This window comes from Bradysia coprophila, chromosome IV, assembly GCF_014529535.1.
Source record: "Bradysia coprophila strain Holo2 chromosome IV, BU_Bcop_v1, whole genome shotgun sequence".
In the NCBI taxonomy this organism is placed as follows: Eukaryota; Metazoa; Arthropoda; class Insecta; order Diptera; family Sciaridae; genus Bradysia; species Bradysia coprophila.
Genome location: NC_050738.1, coordinates 3,173,612 through 3,196,256, shown reverse-complemented (window position 1 = coordinate 3,196,256; position 22,645 = coordinate 3,173,612). Strand labels below are relative to the sequence as shown.

The 22,645-nt window shown below is 34.6% G+C and overlaps 1 protein-coding gene across 2 annotated transcripts in view; it reads left to right on the top strand.

Moving 5' to 3' along the window:
• Positions 1-21,143, top strand: part of LOC119066500 — a 108,113-nt gene extending 86,970 nt beyond the window's left edge. The window contains exons 3-4 of one of the 2 annotated variants that reach the window (XR_005085761.1): positions 8,649-9,094; positions 21,131-21,143. Coding sequence is in view for 1 of the 2 variants with exons in the window: in XM_037169012.1 (XP_037024907.1) it covers positions 9,778-12,294 (2,517 nt within the window). In the remaining variant the exon portion in view is untranslated. Of the gene's footprint in view, positions 1-8,648; positions 14,276-21,130 lie in introns of those variants that run through there. The other variant, XM_037169012.1, reaches the window with a different exon arrangement.
• The last annotated feature ends 1,502 nt before the right edge of the window (positions 21,144-22,645 follow it).

Below are 22,645 nucleotides of genomic sequence, written 5' to 3'. Positions count from 1 at the left end.
AATACTCTCTCTAGCAAACAAACTTGGTTTTGACGCTGTCAAAATACCACCTCATTTCTTTGTTTTTAGAATCATGCACTGTTGACTAATTCATAAATTTCCATGTAAAATGAAAGCATACGTTGCATTTTTTCCACCTTAATTAATGTAGTTAGGTTGCTAGAGAGGGTATTGGCCCTACCATACATTTTCCTACACACTTAAATACTACCTATAGATCCTCTGCTTGTTTTAGTCATTTCTCTTGTCAACAGATGACTTGATATGAAACGGTTCAATGGTTTCATCTGCTGACTTTGCTTCATGTAGAATGGTATTGAGCTTTTGGTGAGCTTAGTAAGGATTGCACCCGTACAAGTTCTTATACAAGCTGTTTTGTTTATATAAATGGAACAGCTGAACTTAAGTTTTCTACTTTTCCTCGCTAAGATAATAGGAATAAGAAAAGGATGGAACTTATTTTACGATTTTATACGTCTGCTGATAGCTAACTTAGCCCTCCCAAAAATACACCCATTTTATACACCGAACAGCTAATCTGGAAACAATGCAATAAGTTAATTCGGAGAAATTTAATTACCACACAAAAAAACGTAAATGAAATAATCTGTGATCTAATTGTATCACGTTGTGGATTTTATCGCCTCGACACGTCTGCTAATAATACAACCTAATCAGTAGCATAATTACATACATACAAACAATGGCAGTATAACATCAGCCAGAAGGAACTATCTCCGTGTCTGTATCTCTATAGCAGTTCCATACCATCGGGTAAATTAGCAATAGTTTTATTTGTTCCATTCACATTCACGCACGTGTTTTATTCAACGGAATTAGGTTTAACCGAACAAGAATCTGCAATGAATGGAATAATAAAAATTCTCCCCCTTTTGAAATTGCAATGTAACAACGAAACACCAACATCGTCACCCATAGCAAAACTGTTTTACATTTAATTCGGATAAACAATCTCCAAACACAAAACAACAATATTAACCACTGGCAAACAAATAATACCTCAATTTCCATAAACATTTCTCTCTGTTCGGGTTTATTAAACCAAATCACGTGCCCTAATTTTTCCCATATTAATTTTACGCCAATATTATACATTTTGTATGAGCCGTTTCTCTCTCACTCACTTCGTTGCGGTGTACAACCATTACGGCTTTGTGTTTTGTTATACGGATAAATATACAAAACAAGAAAATAGAAAGAAAAAATAAGGAAAATTATTTTCTGTGCCACACAGATAGAAACGTAAAGGTGTTCTTCCCGGTAGCGGGAAAAAGGCGTACATTTCTCTTAACGCTTTTTATTGAATTGTCTGAAATTGAAATTGGATAAAAGACATTTCGAGCAATTTCGGTTTCGATTTTTATAATCGATATTTCAATCGTGTTCAATCCGTGTGCAAAGTTTACAATCTTAAAAGAAAAGCCTCTTTCGTGTTCCGGAACGTTATATGCATAGAAAATAAGAACGGATAAAGAAATCAATCAGTTACACGGTTTTTCCTTTAACCTTTTTACAGACGACAAGCATGCCACCAACAACATTAACAAATCTTTTACTTCGTTTGATCTAAGTGGTTTAACGGATTTACAAAGTAATTATGTAACGGATACCATAATGATATATTTCACAAGATGAAAGAAGGTATAATGTCACAAGATTGTGTGATGACACATTTCATTATTTTACATGTACACCACAGTAGAGTCAATTGATACATCTTTTGTAGAATCTACTAGTCATCTGCTAGGACAACGACTTTGAAAGTAAACGATGATCCATATTCATGTTGTCTTGTATAGCAAAATATTTGTTAAAAGTAACGAAGTAAAAGAATTAGAAACACAAGGATATGCATTAAACAAAAGATATAGCAGATTTAGAAATTATTTCTACAATATTGTTGTTAAAACAAAATTACATGTACATCGTATGCTACGGCGACACGACAGATTCTCCGCTTTATTGACAATCTAGTCCAAAAAGTAATTTAAAAAAAACTCAAATGCTTTTATCTAACACTAAATTCATTTCTATGTTTAAATGTTTAAATTCTGGAGGGAGATTACGACATCAATTCTCTTTCCTCTGACGCAGTTTGCATGAGAGACTTAGTGAACAATCTAAACAAAAGAAATCTTTTATTAAGAATTTTCGGTACGTTTCTTATGCCAATTACGGCAGTCCTCTACTCTATGCCAATTGACCGATAGAGTTCAATTTACTATTTCACTAAAGATGTCGCTGAAACAAAACCAATGTCAACAGAAAAATAAGTTATTTTTTACTCGACGGATTTTAGTTAAATAAAATGCACATGACCTCAGATCTCCGAAACAGTAATCAGTTTTTCAATCGGAACTAAATTTTCTTGGAGATAAGGGTTTGATAAAACGTTTGCTATCTTTTCTTCATAACTTTTTTAAGACACTTAAATTAGCTAATAACTAATGATCCAGTTCCACAGGCCTGAGGACTTGTGCTTTTCGATGGCATTTTATTTGACTAAAATCCGTCGAGTAAAAATCTCGAAAGCGACATCAGTGAAATAGTGAATCGGTCTCCATCAGGTAGAATTGAGATAGAATTGACAAAAGAGAGCCGTAATCCCTCTCCTGAACAGTGGACTGTGTTTGTACATACACATGAATACACAAATTGAAAATAATGCAATTAATGTCGTGATCAGCTTTAAACCAGATTTAATTTTTTTTTTCCAAAATTCGTTTTTTGTTATTTCGATTGAATTCGATCGAAATTTCATCAAAAATAAAATGGAATATTAATCGGAAGTCGAGTTTTTGGTTCGCTTAATTGTTCCTTTAATGTCCACAATTTAAATTTATAAAAAAAATCCCATTTTTGTGTGTGTTCCAGTCTGTAAATATAATTTCAAATGGTTGGTGACCGATTTTTTTCCTTCCTATTTTTCAAATGGACCGAGCCAAAATCAACACGATGAATTTAATAGTAAATACTGGAAAGTGTTAAGCAATGAAAATCCTAGAAAAATTAATGTTTACACTGTTCTAGTGAAAATCCCACTGTGTATCACAGCCTACAAAAAAAAAAATTGTCAACGATCCAACCAGCATTTTCCAATATTTTTTAGTTTCAATTAATTGAGTCAGTAGACTTTCGCTATTCAATAATTACAAGAGAAATGCCAGCAACGTTTAGACTTTAAAGAACACCTTTTACTTGTTATAGATAGATATCTATTAGAGACGATATATATGAGCAAAGACGAGCACCCAAGTGGTTGCATATTATATCAGAAGTTATGTTAAAATTAATGAAGTAGCAGATCTTGCCTCAAAAATCAATCGTTTATTGATGTTATTCCTGCATTCCGACGAATTTGAATTCTCCATCAAAAATGTTAAATCTTGGAAATATGGCAGCCCTAAGTTTTCTATATTTTTTTTTAAAGAACAGGTCGTTTGAGGCTTCTTATGTAAGCACCAGAAGAGAAGGAAAACAAAATTTAATTAATCTACTTACAATGTACTTATAAATGACCTGAAATTTTCCTCCATTTTTTCTTCTCCATTCAATAACATCAACAGACATCACCACAAGCAGCACAATAGACTTTCTCGTTTAAATTAACAAAACCGTTAATTGTATGCAAACACAACGGCTGCGTTATCTTTTGTCCGGGGTCTTGGTAAAAGTTTCAGCAAACTTTTAACTTTTTAATAGCTTTTCGTGTGGTTTCTGTTAGATGATTTATAATTACGTAATCTACCTACCCGCCGGTTCTCGTTTACCTAAAGTGTTGACAATGTCAAGTTCAAAATGGTTGTTCCAACTAAATGTTACGATAACCAATATGCCGAGACGCTGAAACTTTTCGCTCTGTCTGTTCCAAGAAGGAAAAAAAACTTTTCAATTATACTCCAAACACACACATCACTCAAAAAACGATTGTCACTCCAATTGTAAAGTAGGTGCAAAGTTGAAGCGCTCTAATTCGATTGTGAATTGTGGCGTAAATACTGAGACATGTTCTTAAGTTTCATTTGCACATTAAAATGTTGTGGAAATTGCGTTTGACTGAAAATGTAAATTTGATGATATTTCCGATTTACATTTTCTGTTGTTATCATTGTCATCCGTTTCCCATCACAATAATGTAGTTTTTGCCTTGCAGCGAAGTTATTATGTTTCATTTTCTTTTAATGTGGGTTCATTGTGTTGACAGGAGGACGAACTTAATTAGGTAAAAATGTTGTCAGCTCAACAAAGTTATTAGCGAGGTTATTTGTCTTGACGTCTGAGTGATGCCAGTAAGGTAGTTTGGTTTTTATATTAAAAAAAATAAATTATCAGCAAGTTTTACATAACAACTAGAAAAAGTTCTTCGGAGCCACAGTATACAAACAACTTTTTGCTTCGGATTTACATTTTGATCTGTTATACACGACTGTCTCTTTGTTTTCAACGACACTATTGACAACTTGGGAAAAGGATAGAGATGTGCGCTGTTTAGTATTCTTTTATATAGCATAATTTATGATTAAACAAAAGAAGTAAAAGATTTTCCTTCAAACACTACAGTCAGAAACAGTGAATTTTCAGCATTAATTTGCTTCAGCTGTTTTTCAGCTGATCCACACATACAATCAAAACTGTTTATACTTGTTTATACGGTTGAAGCTGCTACACGCACATGCGTGGTAGTGGTAAAACCCTATAAAGACGTATAAAAATTTTTGATGGTTTGTGTGGATCAGCTGAAAAACATCTAAACCAAAATAATGCTGAAAATTCACTGCCTCTAACTGTAGACAATACTCTAAACGAAATAAGTCATATTTAATCATTACTTTACTATCTATACGATGTATACCATATACCATACCTAACTCTTCTTACTTTTAATAAGAACAATTAGAAATATTTGGCACAAGAACTTTGAACAAATTTTTCAATTTTTTTTTTCGTTCAGATAGTTTTCATGAAAATTGCACATACAATAATCGAATAGGTTTACAACCCTTGGGCACTTTTCGTCTATATTATATGCGTAACTATAGCAGTGTAGTGTAATTCCTTATACAACTAACAAGCAAAATATTTTTTTAATTAAATATTCGCAAAAGATTAAGTTGAAAGTTTGAGTGACCATCGGAAACTTTGAGAGCATCGATCAGGTCTCAAGTTAGTTCTTTTATTTCTGAACAAAACATAATGTAGGCGAATGTCTGCGAAGTATTTGCCATCGACAAACGTTCAGTCACCAAACACCACACGGACGAAATTAATCGTTTTCTCGCGTTTTTTCTTCTACATAAGAAGGCAATAGAACTTAAGGAAAAGATAAGTTATCCATAAGAATCATCGGAAATTTCTTAACAAAACTTGACCCCCTGCTATTCGATAGAAAAGAAACTTTTTAAAATCTGCTCCACCCTAACTTACACAGTCACAAAAAATACTTAGTTTCCATACAACAAAAACAGGTACTATTAAAAGCTGGTGGAGGTGTTAGTCTACATACAGCTGCTACATACACCTTGATCTACTTGAAACAATTTTTATTTAAATTGTGAGAAGAATGAGAACAATTGTCGTCGTCTTATATCATCGGAAACATAACTAAAGGGCGTATCTCCGATATCTCAGAGACTACTCAACCGATTTTGATAAACTTTTTTTTCGTTGAAAGGCAGTGAAAAGTAATGAATTGTGAGCTCGACATGAAATCAATCGGCCATACGGTTCGCATGTTATTGTGGAAAAACTAAAAAGGCTTTAGAGAATACGACGAAAAATGCTGATTTCACTGACATTTTTTTAAAGCTCATAATTCATAACTTGTTACTACCTTCCAGGGAAAAAAAGTTTTTCAAAATCGGTTCAGTAGTTCCTGAGATATCGGAGATATGCCGACGATATGTACCATCGAAGTTGGTAAGATTAAAAATTACACCAAAAAGTATGATTTTGTACTAAAACTGCAATTTTTTCAAAATAAATAGGACGAGCGAATTAATTGACTGTATGAAGAAAAGCCACATAGTGTTGGCCGTTCAAAATAAATAAATTCTTTCAATTTGATCCGAATTTTCTGCGTTTTTAAACGACAGTCCATCTCACGTAATTAGTATAAGAAAATCCAATTATAATTTTCCCCAACGTTGATGCTCTTATTCCATTCTCTTCCAAAGCACACCAGTAAACTTATGGACAGTCATTCCATTAATTAAAACCGTAAATGTACACGGACCGTTATGGGGTATAGGTTTCCTTTTTCGTTATTTTCAAATTCAAACCGATTTTTTGTTCGAAGATGCTATTCGCAGTTAGTGCGAATAGTGTTTCATGTGGACTAATCGCAGTATACTGCGAATAGTGTTTCATGTAGACTAATCGCAGTATACTGTGAATAGTGTTTCATGTAGACTAATCGCAGTAGACTGCGAATAGTGTTTCATGAAGACTATTCGCAGTAAATTTTTCTTAAAAATTTGAGTATGGATTGAGAAATAAGGTATATTTTATAACGTAAATAGCTCATTGGGACCGTGATAGTCCTTGATAGCTACAAAATTCACTCATATTGAAAGTACCTCTATGATAGTATGTTTGAATTTGGCTACGAAATTGATGCAAAAAATAAGAATATCTTTACCAGAGTCATCCGAAATGCAAACCGTTCAAACTAGAGTAAGAACTAGAAAATGCAAAAAAAAATGATCTGCAGCACGGAATTCAACAAAACGTAGGATTTTTCGTACTCGATCCGAATCGACTATTAAGAGCAATCACCTATAGGCCAAACGTAAAGACCGAAATTGTATTACTTTTAAGTAGTATAGGCTGAGTTTTCACTTAAAAACAAATTTTTTATTTAAAGTAATACAATTTATTGCATTCGCAGTATGCTTTGACAGAAAAATTATTTGCCTAGAGTTATAAGTTAGACGTTATTCATTAGCTGTCAACACGATGAATGTTGTTGTCTCGTTTTTGCTCATGCAATAAAGCATTGTATCTCATTTGGAGTAGGATTCTCGCTGAAGCTCGAAAATCCAACTCCAAACGAGTTAATATACTATTAATCCGTTATGTTGGTCCTACTTTTAAAAAAAATATTTAAGAAATTAACGAAAAACAAATATTTTTTCGCACAAATGCAGGTTACAAATTTGCCTGCTGGTGATTGCTCTTAACTCTATTTTTATTTTATATCTTCAAAATATCGATAGGTAAATATTTATTGAAATCGACTCTGGAAATTCATAATGATCGTGTCCAACTAGAGAAATCGGAAATCTGTTATATTTCCATTTGATCAAATCTTGATGAGTCATCCAATTGATCGAAGAGGAAATATATTAATCGAATATTTGATTGGAACGTCTGTAAACCAGATAAAATTGTTGGCGAAGGGTATCAAATTGTAGCTAAAGGAGACCGAATCAAGGAAAAGCCTAAGTAACTGACAATCTCTTTAATTGACTATCGGGTAAATTGAATAGAACGAAATGGAAATTTATGGTATATGATTCTTTCGAAGAGTTCACCCCTCGTACGGATGGCTATAGATAGATGACGTTTGTTGCTATTTCTGATCAATGAAATTCTGTTTAAAATCGTTCAATTCACTTCAAACTCATGCTTTAACATCTGTTAATAAGTGATCTTAGACATGTGTCCCAGTGATTCCGATAGTGGTTCGCTAATCGTTCTTCAACCCTATATTTGTTTATCCGAAACAAAAAATTTGAACAATTCATACTGCAATTTTCTGCTCGAAATCTTAAGTTGTTATCAAATTACATATAAAGCACTATTCGCAGTTGGACGGAGTGACTTAACAGAAACGTTGTATGATTTTGCGCCGCGCAAAATCATACAACGTTTCTGTTAAGTCACTCCGTCCAACTGCGAATAGTCTTTCATGGGGACTATCCGCAGTCCACTGCGATTAGTCTCCATGAAACACTATTCGCAGTATACTGCGATTAGTCTCCATGAAACACTATTCGCACTTTCTGCGATTAGTCTCCATGAAACACTATTCGCAGTAGACTGCGAATAGAGTCGGCCTTTTTTGTTTTCGTGTTTGTTTAAACTTTACATTTACGGGAAACGAAAGAAACGAACAAAAATAATCAATCGAATTCAGAGGGTTAGTGGAGTGTATTCAAACTCTCGATAATATACGATTTTCAATCAATCTACAAGTTTTTTGTTGTTTCACATATATCGTGAGTAGTTGAAGATTTTCTTCCGCTCTTTTTTTTCGGTGTGTAGGAAATGTGACAGAAATATATATGAGACCAGTAGGTGAAATGGTCAATGTAATCCATTACTTTAACTGCCTTAGCCTTATTATACGTTCCCTTTGTTCTATATTGAAAATTATTTTGGATGGATGCTAACGGAACAACACAAACGAGAATAAACAGAAAATAGAAACTCGTATATGAGAACATAAATAAATAGAAGCGAAAATGTAATTCATCATTGTTGGGTGTTCGTTCGTTCGTTCGTTGGCTCTTTTTTTGAACATCCACCTTTCCCTTCAGTTATATATATATCAATAGATGTAAGACTACAACATGCGAGCATTGTCTTAACATCTAATCGATTTTTGTTTTCATTTGTTGTTTCAGGTTGAATGCTTTACCATTAACACACAGCAGAAGAACAACAGCAGCAAAACAAAAAAGAAACGCCACAGCTCATCTACTCAACCACTGGAATACATTTTATTTTTGAAACGCCATAACCGAGCACACCCAACAACAAGAAAGAAAAAAATTCCATCGATAAACGAAAACACATTTACCATCATCAACATTGAAACAAACAAATGCATTGGTATACAACATGCAAACCCCAGGAAAAACCGCAACGGCAAAAACATCAAGAAACCCGACTCGAAATTGCTGCTACGGAATCCCGTTTTTATTCAACCAAAGAATACCCGACAAAAACTTACTAACTAACCGTACGGACAGTGCGACCACTTCGTGGAGAAGACGAAATCTTATATGAAAAAGAAGCGAAAGAAAAAGAATGAATTTTCATGGAAAAACCGTGTGTGTTGTATAGATGTGTGTGTTACAACTATTCTATATATCGAATAGCGGACGATGAAAGTTTTTTTTTTCGTTTTGAAACATTTTTCCATTGCTTTGGCTGATACTGTGGGTACATATTATATATAAAACGACCGACGTAGCGCATAAAAATAAAAGTAGCAGAAGACGATACGAAGACATCGCTTGTCAGAGGGGATATAATTGAAGAAAATTCAATTTAGTTTTCGTTTTTTTTAATTGAATTTTATATTATGTGATTCTAATCAAAAATTCAATGTTGAACGAATGAGTTTTTGTGCTTATTTCATTGGGTCGCCGGTTCCCTTTTTATATTCGCTTTTTTATTTTCGAGTAACGTACAGTTTTAAATAGGTACCCACTGCTAGAGCGAACTGTTTTAAAAATCGATAAATGGTAGAATAACAAAATAAGGATAATAAACGAAAGAAACGAAAGGAGAGAAAAGGAAACGACGAAATTATTGAAAAAAGAAGAAGTGTGGATTATAAACAAAGATAAAAGTTTAATAAATTAATCAAAAAAGGGATAGGCAAAATAGCGCCCTAGGGACATAAGTTTGAAAATTGAATTAATTAAAAGACAATTTTGTGATGATGATTGAGTTAGCATCATTAACAATACGACGAACAAAAACACAAATATAAAACCGCAGTCCGAATAACAAACAAACCAATCCATGAGAACAGCAACAGCAACAACAACATCATCAACTACTTTAACATTTCCAACCACGATTACAATGAAGTGGTTTTATGTTTTTCTAGTCCTAATGAGTCTTGCAATTAGAACGGTCTGTAGTTGTCCATCTGATGTTTGTGTTTGCAAATGGAAGGGTGGCAAACAGACGGTAGAATGTGGCGGTGGGTTTTTAACCAGTCTGCCGGAGGGTATGGACCCCGGTACACAAGTGTTAAACTTTACGGGTAACAGTTTGCAAGTGCTGAAGAGTGAACGATTCTATAAAATGGATTTGACAAATTTGCAAAAGATTTATTTGTGCCGCAATCAGTTGATACGAATCCATGACAAGGCGTTTCGCGGCTTATCGAATTTGGTCGAATTGGACTTGTCCGATAATATGCTGACAACGATACCGACCGAAACGTTTCAAGACTACACATCGCTGATGCGACTGTCGTTGAGTGGTAATCCGATCAGAGAGCTGAAAACGAATTCATTTCGGTATCTGTCGTTTCTGACTACACTGGAGCTGAGCAATTGCCAAATTGATAAAATTGAAAACGAAGCTTTCCTGGGCATGGACAATTTGGAATGGCTTCGGCTGGATGGTAATCGTATTGGAAGCATCAGAGGTAATAACATTTTGCCGAAATCACTTCACGGAATTAACTTGCATGGCAATCGATGGAATTGCGACTGTAAAATGATCGATATGCATGCTTGGTTAACAAGCTACAATATACCGCAACAGGTGGAAGATCCCAAATGTATGTATCCCAGTCGATTGACTGGTGAAGTAATCAAATTTCTAAAGACTGACGAGCTAGCTTGCTTACCTGAAATAACACCAACGACACTGTACATTGAACTGACCGAGGGCAGAAACATTTCTCTACTGTGTAAGATAACAGCCATTCCGGAGGCCACAATTTCCTGGTGGTTTCAAGGACAAGTACTACAAAACGACTCATTCGTTGCGCCGAACTTACACCTTTACTATTACATTGAAGAAGGTGTTGAGGACAAGCGCAGCGAGCTATTCATTTTTAACACCCGAGCGGAGGATAATGGAACATTTTCCTGTGTAGCCGAAAATTTGGCCGGGAAAACACAAACGAATTACACAATTCGGGTCATACTGAAGGAAGAGCCAGTGCCTGAGCAATTGACTTTTCCGTACGAATACTTTTTGATAATCATCGTCGGTGCGGGTGTGTCCGGTTTCATGATAGTTCTGCTAATTTGTTGTCTTATTATAAAGTGCACCAGACGCGCCAAACGATCGAACAGGCGAAAAGAGTCGTCGAAGGATTCAACGATTCAGCTACAAAACAGCAAATGTTCGTCGATCATCAGCGACACTCACATGCCAATTCCGATACTCAAATCAAACGGCAGCATATCGAGTCAGCAGCAAGATCTGATGATGTTTGTCAGTCAAAATTCAATGAATCACACAAATGAAGGTATGCCATCTTCGGCACAGTATTGCAGCCCGTTATCGGTTCGGAACTATGGCGAACAGAATCCAGACTTGATAAACGATGCCGAAAGTGTCAAGGCCAGAATGAAAAGCGAACTTGACGATGGTGCCAGCGATCATGGCTCTAATGGACCAGGAAGTATTCAGGGCAGTCATGCCAGTTGTGAAAATGGATATCATCCGGTTCAACCGCTTATGCCACAAGTCATAAGAGACACACCGCCTAGGTTTAATCCGTTATCAACGATTCCACGCGGAATCATAAAGGACATGTATCAGCACCAGGTGGACGTTCATCTCAATCCCGGCTGTTTTCTGGGCCAAGATGGATATCCAATGGATTACCGGTTACATGGAATGCCAATAATGCCGCACGTTATGCAACAATCAAACAATCAAGTGAACTACTACCGAACGTTACCGCATAAGCCAAAGAATCAATCAATCGCCAATCCAGGAATGCGATATTCAATGGAAGCAGAATTCTTATCACGAACACCTCCGCCAGTCTTTGATGGTTACGCAATGCGTGATATGCGGTATACAGCCGAAGGCTATCCAAAAGCAGCGAAACAAGTCGCATTCGCCGATCAACAATTTCCATCACCTCCAGAAGGTTACAAAGCCGACGGTAATATGTCACAACCGTTGATCGTAAACACATCCAATCAACAGTTCACCAACAATCAATGGCCTCAATGTTTACCCGGTTACCATTCGCAAATCGTTCCGATCAAAACACAGGTCAACGATGGCCAGCGATCGGTTCGCAGCGGTTTAATGTCGCCGAATTCGTCAAACAGCACACCGTCGGCGGGTAACAGTATGTCTGTGACGAAACGGTGTGTCGGTGCCCAAACTTCGGATCCACAGGAAACAATACCCGAACAGCAGGAAGACGACGAAGATGACGAAGAGACGAGCACTGGTGATAATGGTGAAGTTAAGTTAAAACATTTGTCAGGACCTTTGGCTGACAGTCCCGATGAGGGGTACGTAGGTGATAGCCAAGAAGGATCCGACATATGACATAAAGCCAATGAGGGAAAATGTAGTGCTGGTGATAGATTAATTAGTTGTAATAAAATTAACGACAATTTGGCCGATGACTCGGTGGCACTTTAGTCGAACAAGACATTACATGTGAATAGTGCATTAAGGTAACTAATAAGGGGAAAAAATTCTATATTTTTCTGTCTCAACTACACAGTGGTGATGTCGTTACGAGATCAAATGTTTAATGGCGAACGGTAAAATCCATTTCGGTTGGTGAGTGTTATGAAATTGCGAACCTTTAGCCTCGATTTTTATTTTCTATGTAAAATTCCAACATTGAATTTCCATGACAATATAAATCTAACGACGACGGACTTCCCACATATTTTATTTTTGTAAGTCATCCTAAATCAACTTTCTTTTTCACCAACTTTTGTGTCCACATAACTCTGGTTGAACTTTTTCTCGCTGAAAGTATAATTTTCTTGCGAAAAACACCATTTTTCGCACCTACGCCAACACCATTAATACTTTCCACAGACTCTTGTCTGATTATGAATATCTTAAAAATAATTGCAATTGACGTCACACGCGAAAAAGAAAGAAAATGCAAAGCGTAAAATGGAAAAAATGATTTTTCGCGCGCGGCCAAATTTTCTACTTAACAAAACGAAGAAAATATTCTCGTCATTCCTCGTCTTTTGTGGTTTGGTCTGAAACTTTGCCGTTCCTTCCACAAAAAAAAGGATTATACGCCAACACATCACCCCGAAAAAAAACGTAAAATAAAATTAAAAGACATCTTCCACGATCATTCGAGAAACAAGCTCGTTCAATCAAAACTTTTTATTTACTTCGAGCTTCAACATATAAACCAAAACATCAAAAATGCGAAATCTGTTTAAGAACCAAGTAAAATGAAAGACGAAAAAAAAAATATGTGTGAGCGACAAATGACTCTTTTCGCGATAATAATAACTTTTAAGGAAAAGAAAAATAACATGAAATTAAAAACAACGAGCCAACATGGACTGGGAAATGGAACGAACAACGTCGATACATTAAAAAATATTATGTGGAACATTTCGGACGGGCAAGAAATTGTGTGTGTGTGTATAAAACGAATACGGAACAACATAAAAAATTGTGCAATCGTTTAATTGAAGAAATGTGTTTTTAATTTTGACAAAACAAAACAGCGAGTCAAAGAAGAGGGAAAAAAAACTTTTTCATTTCCACTTTATATAACCTACCTAAAATACGTTCTAGTCAAAAATGTATAGCGAGAATTTTATGTGCTCAAGCAAATTGAGTGAATTTCCGTTTTATAGACAAAAAATATAAAGAAAAAAAAAGTTTTCTTCGGAAAATCTTTTCTGTGGAAAAGCGCAAAAACAACAAGACTGTTCATTTTCTCACATTGAATTTTTTTTTCTTCCTTCTATATTCCAGAGTTGTACACACAGAGCGAAATTTATACGCGGTTGTGTGTTTCTGTGTATTAAAACCGGAGGTCTTACAGCGAACATTTTTTTTTTTTATATAATTTAAATTCAGCATATTCTCATGGATTTTCGGTTTATTTATTTTTGGGGTGAAAGAAAAGTGCTTAGCTAAAGAAATGCCAACGACATAACAAAAAAAAGAAGAAAAAAAAACTGAAAATTGTAAGAACAAACTTATTTTCTATAATTGTGTAATGTTACGTGTTACGTATATAAACGGGGCTGAACGAATGACTGTTTGAAGAAAGTGACTCTTTACGATGATGATGATGTTTCATTAAATGTGTGTGGGTGTGTAAATAAAGTCTGTTATTTGGACAAACAAACTCAGACCGAAAACTTTTCCAAAACAATCATCTTGAAAAGTTTACAAAAAAATATAAATAAATCTAATGGGCAGTCAAAACCGCCGCATAACTTTCATAGAAAGGGGGTATCTGTACTTTGAATTAAAAAGAAAAAATTGTAAACAACAATTTTTAAACTTAGTCAAGGAAAATTTTGAAGAAAAAAAATGAAGAAGTGGGGAGTGAACCAGCGATGAATTATCTATGATGAAATATAATGCGAAAACAGAAAAAAATAAATTTAAATGAAATAAAAATAAATTAAACGAGAAATATTTTTGTAATTAGTTTCAATTCAGAGAATTTAATTTTTTTTTAACATTTCCGGCTACGTGAAATTCAAATATTCTGTGACAAAACAGACGGAATAAATATGAAAAAAATTCATCATTAAAAAATATAAATATTTTCACATGTAAATGTTGGTTGGCCCTTTGAACTGTAAAAAAAGATAGGGGTGAGCAGATCGGCCGGACGCATAGAACAAAAACCCGACCAGAATCCAAACCGATTACCCAGCCCTAACACTGACAATACACGCATATCGGACAGTTCATGGTTATTTCGAAATGTTGAACGTTCATCTAGCTTCACATAATAGTATTTTTCGTACCAAGCCAGGAAATGACGATTTTTTTCAGCATCAGTTCTAACTTTTCGATCGAAGAAATTAAGGAAAATTGGGACGTGTGCTAAAAAAATCCATTTCCGGTCGAGGCACGAACAACGTTTTGTGCACAGGACAACAACTGAAAGAGACAAAACACATCAATTTACTTGAAAAAATTCAAACTTCACATTCGCCATATTAAATTTGTTGGAAAAATTCATTCAAAACCGTTCTCATACGATAAATCGTAAAGAAATGAATTTTATGTACTGAAGTACGATGCATACGATGTGTTGTCAACCTCGGCTTTGCATCGCAAAATATCCATTTAGGCACATGTTGGCAAAATAGCACGATGTATCGTTCGGGAAAACCTGACCTTTCATAACAAAAAATCATGGCAAAATATGTCGTATTTCAGTTGTCCGCAGCATTAAACGACATTCGTTAATTGTTACCTGTTATCATCTGTCATCCACAAAAAACGAAAAACATAAGCGATAACTACCGGTCAAACAAGACTTATACAGGAAAAAACGAGGTAAAACTTATGAAGTAAAAGATTTCGCATGAAAGTTCAGGCAATGTATTTTGAATAAATGAAGTAGCAGATTTATTGTGTTATGACACGCTTGTCGTTTCTAAAGATGTTACTATCTGTCATTTTCGACTATATCGACCAAATATGAAAAAACTGCGAGGTGGTTAGGAGTTCTTGTCGAGAAAAGAAACAATTTATTACAGGATCCGTTGTTTAGACGTTATGACCTTAACCAATCCACCAGTATTTGCTTATCTCGATTTCAGATACACCAGCACTTATACAAACAAGTGCATACAACTAAGGTACTTTTTTATGTCATTGTCAAGGGCCAGTACAAATGCTGGTGTGGTGATTCAACAAACTGTTTAGACCCGATAGCTTACTATCCAATTTATAGATTATTTTCGGGATTATCTTAATTGAATCAAGTCGCGATCTAATATATCTCCGGGTTAATCGGTTTTTTGAAGCTTCAACTGGGTCGCTCACCTCTGTCAAAAACTGTAAAAAAAACTTGAATCGTTATGTAAAAACATTTATAAAAAAATGTTTTACCAAACGAATGACGTCGAATTTAATGAGAAACGCAAATAATTAAATAAAATAAAAATCAGTGACACAGTCATTTCTGCTGCCCTACCACACCATTTCCACCCCCAATGTAAAACTCCCTTTTGAAAGAAAAAAAAAACTTTCCGTTATTCTTCATAAATAAAATTTAAATTAGGGAAAAAAACAACAAGAAAAAAATCCAATGGAATATAATGCCGAGGTCGACTTTACATTTATATAAAAATGAATTTTTTTTTATTCACTTTGTACCTATCTCATTTATTCACCTCTTAACCATTTTGGTAGCACGAGAAAATTATTTCATAAGAAATTAATTTTTAACACCAATTACGGTTTAAAAAAAACGAAGAAGAAAAATATAAGAAAATTTAAATGGAAAAAAATATTTTTTTTTTGGTTTCCCGTTTTTATTTATTTGGAATCTTCTTCTCTGTTTTGTTGCATTACCCAATGTTACGATATTGGCTCATTAGTGAAAAGTTTATTGTTCTTGTACAGAATCTAAATTTAAATTATAAAATAAATTGAAATTATTAAGTAAAAAAATAAATAAAGAAATAAAATAAAAATAAATTGAAATGGAAAAAAAGGAAATATAGAATTATAATATAGTGTTGATATATTTGGAATATAAAAATGTAATTAAAGAAGAGAATTTGCATTGTTTTCATTGTAAGCAACACCCCGTACTACGATATACGTTGAGAGTGTAATGAAACGATCCCATTAGTAATAACTAATAGCGTACATTGCTCGTTAGCCCACCCGTTGAGTGTATGTAATTAGGGTTTCTGCAGCTAAGTGTTTTTCAGACTTAAGTGACTAAAGTTGCAATAACACACTTGTCATACTTCCGCTAACAAACTGTGATTAGTAGATAAAGCGAGAGATTTATTTTGAACAAAGTGGAGGCGAGAAAGCTAAAAAGTACAGTGCGCTAACTATAGCGTGAAAATTGCAAATTCTAACAAGAGCGAAGCGAGAGTAATTTACTAAAATAGGTGTCGTGCAATAATGACGTCCACAGATTTTTCAGTGTTTTTTAAACTCACTCAATGCAATGCAGAAAATAAGGCTATTCACACCGCACACTTCAATTCAATTCAAGTTGTGAAATGGGATTGTTTTCGTCACTACATGTGACGTTATTAAAAGAGAAAGAGAAAAAAGCTCACTTTTAGAGAAAATCATTTTATTTCACTTTAGGGCAATTCCCGCAGCTGTCATCTAGTCTAGGACACCGAGTATTGGTATATGGAAAAGACCAACGCTTCTGTATCCAGTCTGATTTTCCTGCGTCGAGGGAAACTAACGCGAGCAAATCTTGTCTAATTTCATTGGCGTACTAGCTTAGTCTCCCTCTCGTTAAGATAACTCGTGATATTTTAACAAAATCTGAAGCTTAAATTAAGTAATGAACATGAACACTGTCAATACGACAAAATTGTTGGAATAGGCCTTTCGGAAAAAGGTAAGTTCGCCAAATTTCGTCAGTAGTATTGTCGTCCACCACTATAAGGTGACTTGTTGCGTTCTTATTATTGTTCGCATACATCGGTAAGCTCACAGTTTAAACTGCCGATTCGTTTTAAGTTTGCCTTGTTGTGTTGACCAGTCACGGTAAGTATAGAGTAGGGAAATTATCCTAGTATTATTCGTTCGTCAAGCGAGTCACTACCGGTCAGTGGTGGGTTTTGATATTTTATTTTTAAAAGTTGGCACACATGCATTGACACATTATACCCTCTGAAAATCCGTGCTTCCACCTACGTAATAAGTAAACACACACTAAGCTAGCTAACTTTAATCTATTATTTCGTGTAACTATTTCTCTCAATCTTTTCACATCGAACCAAATTCGTAGAACATTCATAGTGGGTAGTTATAACAGTTCCCAAGATACCGAGTAATGACCACTGGAATGTTAAAAAGATGTCGTTGGTAGTAGATGATGTTTTCAATTTCTTAATTGAACTTACTTAACCAGCTCAATTATACGTTGTGAAAATCAGTTGATAAACTGACCTCGTTCCCCCCTTATCATTCTCTCGTCACACCAACAAAGACCGCAATAAGGTCATACAGAGAGTAGACTCATCTGTTATCGAAACGTACGAGAAAAATAAACGTCCAACTTTGGCTAATAAGGTCTTATATACGAAAATTTAGGCTAAAAACTAATGAAGTAAAAGATTTGGCACCAATCTTTTGATAACATTCACAACAAAAGAAGTAAGAGACTCCAACTCGACGTTCTGATGGTATCATCGACAAGAGTTTCAAATTGGTTCAATTCGTAACAATACCCGTAAATAACACAGAATTTAATTCGCTGAAAACCGATGTTTCTAGTCTTCATTGCAAATTAAAATTTAGTTAATTTTAATTCAAATATTTATGAATCCTAACAAAGAGCATAAGCAATATAAACTTTGAGAATGTACAAGCTTTTATAGTGAACAAGGTATGGTTTGGTTATTTTGATTTTATTAAAATCAAAGGAACTTGAGTACATCAAACTCCCAACATGTTCATTCAATATCTTACAAACCGTGAACCTCAACTACAATTACTGGAAATCTCTAAAAATACTCGGTATAGTTTATGGCGTAACGAAAATTAAATACAAGCCTGACTCAAAAGGCACCATCAGCTCTATCCTAAATATGTAAAAACAACCAAGCGATAGCATAAATGAGCGTAAATATTTCATTGTGGCTGGGCTAAGAATTTAATAATAAATTCTCGAATAAATTAAGATGATAAATATTGCAGTGCAGAGTTTCAGTTCGGATGCCTTGTGCATCTGAATTTTATAATTTTTCTAGGAACAGAAATAAAAACAAGTCGCAAAAACTACGTTTTTACCGATACCTAAAAAATTTACGTCAAATTGTTTATCAAGCGAAAAGTTCAACGACAAAATTCATGGCTTCTGATGCACATTGTGCAAAAACAGTAGTGTCTGCAATGGAACAAGCAGGTGATCTACATACGAAATAAATCTGTCGCTTCTTCTGCTCAAAAGTTTTCGGTTATCGGTACGTTTTTTGTTTACGATTTTGTGCTTCAACTGAAGTAGCTATTTGCTTACACTCCTTATAACAAGGTACAATACGACCAACTGTTATTCCTTTGTTCTGTTCTTGGGATATATGTTAACTGACATTTTGATATATGGCATCTCGTTGTCATAATATTTCGACGTAAATAACACTGAGTTACACTTGAACATGTTGTATAGATTAGAAATAGAATACTTTGCGAATTCATTAGACACGAGAACAACACCAAAAGTAACTTTCCATTTATTACTAAAGTGTCGAAAAGGTCGATATTGAAACTCGATATCCTACCAAACCCTTTCGTGAGTTCATCTTAGCGACGAAAATTTCTTGTTTTAGTTAATGTAGAGCGCGAAAAAATAAATAATCGCATCATCAATGTCACACGTTCACTCTCTTAAAATCTTTCAAAATCGTCTCGAAACTTTTATTTCGCCACATTTATATTTGTTTTGTTACACTCGGCAAATAGATTATGTACTCACTAAACGATTATGTGGTTACGTAATAAACCCCCTGTTTTTCTGCAAAAACATTTACGCTTACATAATACCCACATTAAAGACACGATGTTAAAAAGCTGTGTACCAGTATACAAATGTAACGTACCACTTTCGGTTCGGAGAATAGAATGGATACATGAGTTGTATATCTAAAACCTAAGATAATGTTATGTTATACAGAAAGTACACAAGAGAATGATATGATAGTCTCCGGTAATAGTATCATGTCTCTATAGACCTGTGCGCCGGACAGCCTTGCCAGCCGAAATTTCGATGCCGATGACGCTGATTAGTATTTATTGCACTTCTCACAAATGTGTCAAACAATGAATAGCGCTGGATTCAAATTCTTGGCTCTTATAGTTCTCGTTCTGTGAGCAAAAATTGAGGGCAGATAGTGTATATTGAATGCAAAACATTTTCTAAAAGAAAATCCTCAAAGGAATTTCTGAAGGAAAATCATCAAAGGAATTTCTAAAAGAAGAGAAAATCCTCAAAGGAATTTCTAGAAGAAAATCCTCAGAGGAATTTTTGAAGGAAAATCATCAAAGGAATTTCTAAAAGAAGAGAAAATCCTCAAAGGAATTTCTAAAAGAAGAGAAAATCCTCAAAGGAATTTCTAGAAGAAACTCCTCAAAGGAATTTCTAGAAGAAAATCCTCAAAGGAATTTCTAGAAGAAAATCCTCAAAGGAATTTCTAGAAGAAAATCCTCAAAGGAATTTCTAGAACAAAATCCTCAAAGGAATTTCTAGAACAAAATCCTCAAAGGAATTTCTAGAAGAAAATCCTCAGAGGAATTTATAGAAGAGAATCCTCAAAGGAATTTCTAGAAGAAAATCCTCAAAGAAATTTCTAGAAGAAAATCCTCAAAGGAATTTCTAGAAGAAAATCCTAAAAGGAATTGCTAGAAGAAAATCCTCAAAGAAATTTCTAGAAGAAAATCCTCAAAGGAATTTCTAGAAGAAAATCCTCAAAGAAATTTCTAGAAGAAAATCCTCAAAGGAATTTCTAGAAGAAAATCCTAAAAGGAATTGCTAGAAGAAAATCCTCAAAGAAATTTCTAGAATAAAATCCTCAAAGGAATTTCTAGAACAAAATCCTCAAAGGATTTTCGAAAAGAAAATCCTCAAAGAATTTTCTAGGATTCGAAACGATTGTTTTTCTTAATTTCAAAGAATTTTCAAGCGCTTTTACACTACTTTTAAGTATAATCCCTTGATTATCTTTTATCTTCAAAGATTTTCTATCAATTTCAAGGATTTTCAACGAATTTAAGGATTTTTCTAACAAAGGATTTTCGTTTGGGTGCAAAAATATTTTCTATATTTATCTGCCCTTCGGCAAAAAAATCCCATTCTGCCACCTTTGGACATTTTACACCTTCAGGCGTCGCTGATTATTGCCACTTCTACCACCGGCGCACATATCTATGACTCTCTACACAAAAACACACTCCACGTGCCACATATAGTAATGTTACATTACGTCTAATATATTTATCTGATCTTAAATTCTACAATGTTCTTGAGGGTGTTGTGTGTTATTTATACAACATCTCCCCCAGTATACATACGTAATACACACAATCTATAAACCCTAAGAAAACAACAAACAGGGTAATCAGTTTTGCACCTATTAACTATAGGCAAAACTATATATTTTATGTGTTGATATGGTGGATAGCGGTAGGAATATCAAAACCGAAGCCCGAAATTCGATAGGTGAGTGTATGTGGCATAGAAGGGGATATAAGGTATTATGATATTATTGGTAAACGTGTACATATCTAAAAGATATCCGATAATATTGCAGTCACAACATTCGGCAAAACAATTTCATATTTAATTTTCAATTTGAATTATTGTCCATATAAATAATATTTGCGCATTGTCATCATGACGCTTGCATGAATTTCGGAATCAATCCATTAACATTTTCGTAATAACTTCCGTCCGTTTGGATGGAGATGTTAATTTGATGTGTATTAATGGATCGAACAAATTTGTAAAGCTTATTTAGAGACCGATTTTGAACGGTCTATGGCAGAGAGGGTGTAAGGACTGTACCTTTGGATCGATCGTTGAATAATGTAAAATCCAATTTAAATTGGTTTAGGCGAGTCAGTTTATTTGGATGTCATTGCTGGCAATGGATTACTTGCATTACATGGAAGTTATCATTAATTCATCTGTCTGTTCTGTTATCGACAACTACGATGATAGAAGTCAAAGATGAACTCTCACGTCGCCTTATATAGTGAAATTTATGTTAGAAGAAATGAAGTAAAAGATTTCATTTCAATCTGACGAAAAAACTTAGACCATCTGATAGCGAAGATGATTTCAAAAGTAGCCATTAGCTACTGTTATAAAAAACTAGCTGATATTTGAAAGGAAGGAAGGAACAGACTGATCGTCATAGTAGCGATGCTGCTATTCGTAACGCTTGCTGTTTATAAAAGGTTAATAAACTGGACTCGATTGTCAGTCGAGTATAGAAGTCTCATTTTATTTTAGATGTCACGTTTAATTCAGTGGATCACCGCACCAGACCTTTCACTCCGTTAATAAAATAAAGAAATCAAGGAAAAGTATTGGCAGTGCTGTGACGTACTAGTAGTACAGAAATGTGTGAATCGATTCAAACTAATTCAACGAACTAAGTACGGACCATTCATTCTCTATCTCTACTCAGTCCAAAAAATTTATACGAAACAATGTAGTTTCAATAATCATGCGAAAACCTTACCGATGTAACATTTAACAGCGTACCTCCAAACTGTATCCCGTACGACTTTTGGTCCATTGACCGATGCTTTCCGATGCTTTCTCTACCTACTCTGCTTTAGTAATTTACGTGCTTCGAACTATTTATTATAGGAGGTGCAATCACACAAGTCAGCTATTTTGCTCACATCGGGAAATGAGTTTTAAAGTTCAATGAAGTAATGAACGTCAGTGAAGTAATGACTCATTTTACGGTTATAACCTTTCCAATCTTTTACAGATGGCCCCAATATTCAATACAATTCGGTGGTCTTAGTATTTTCAACTGATTGAGACAAAATCTATTACTTCAGAAATTTCGACATTTTGTTTAGCAGCAGCCCATCGTTCATTTTTGTCTTCGATGTCAATAACAAAAACGTTTATAACATTGATGATGACTCCTACGAATCTCATTCTATTATTTCCATAACTCTAACACCACTTACCCTCCAACAAAATGACCCACAA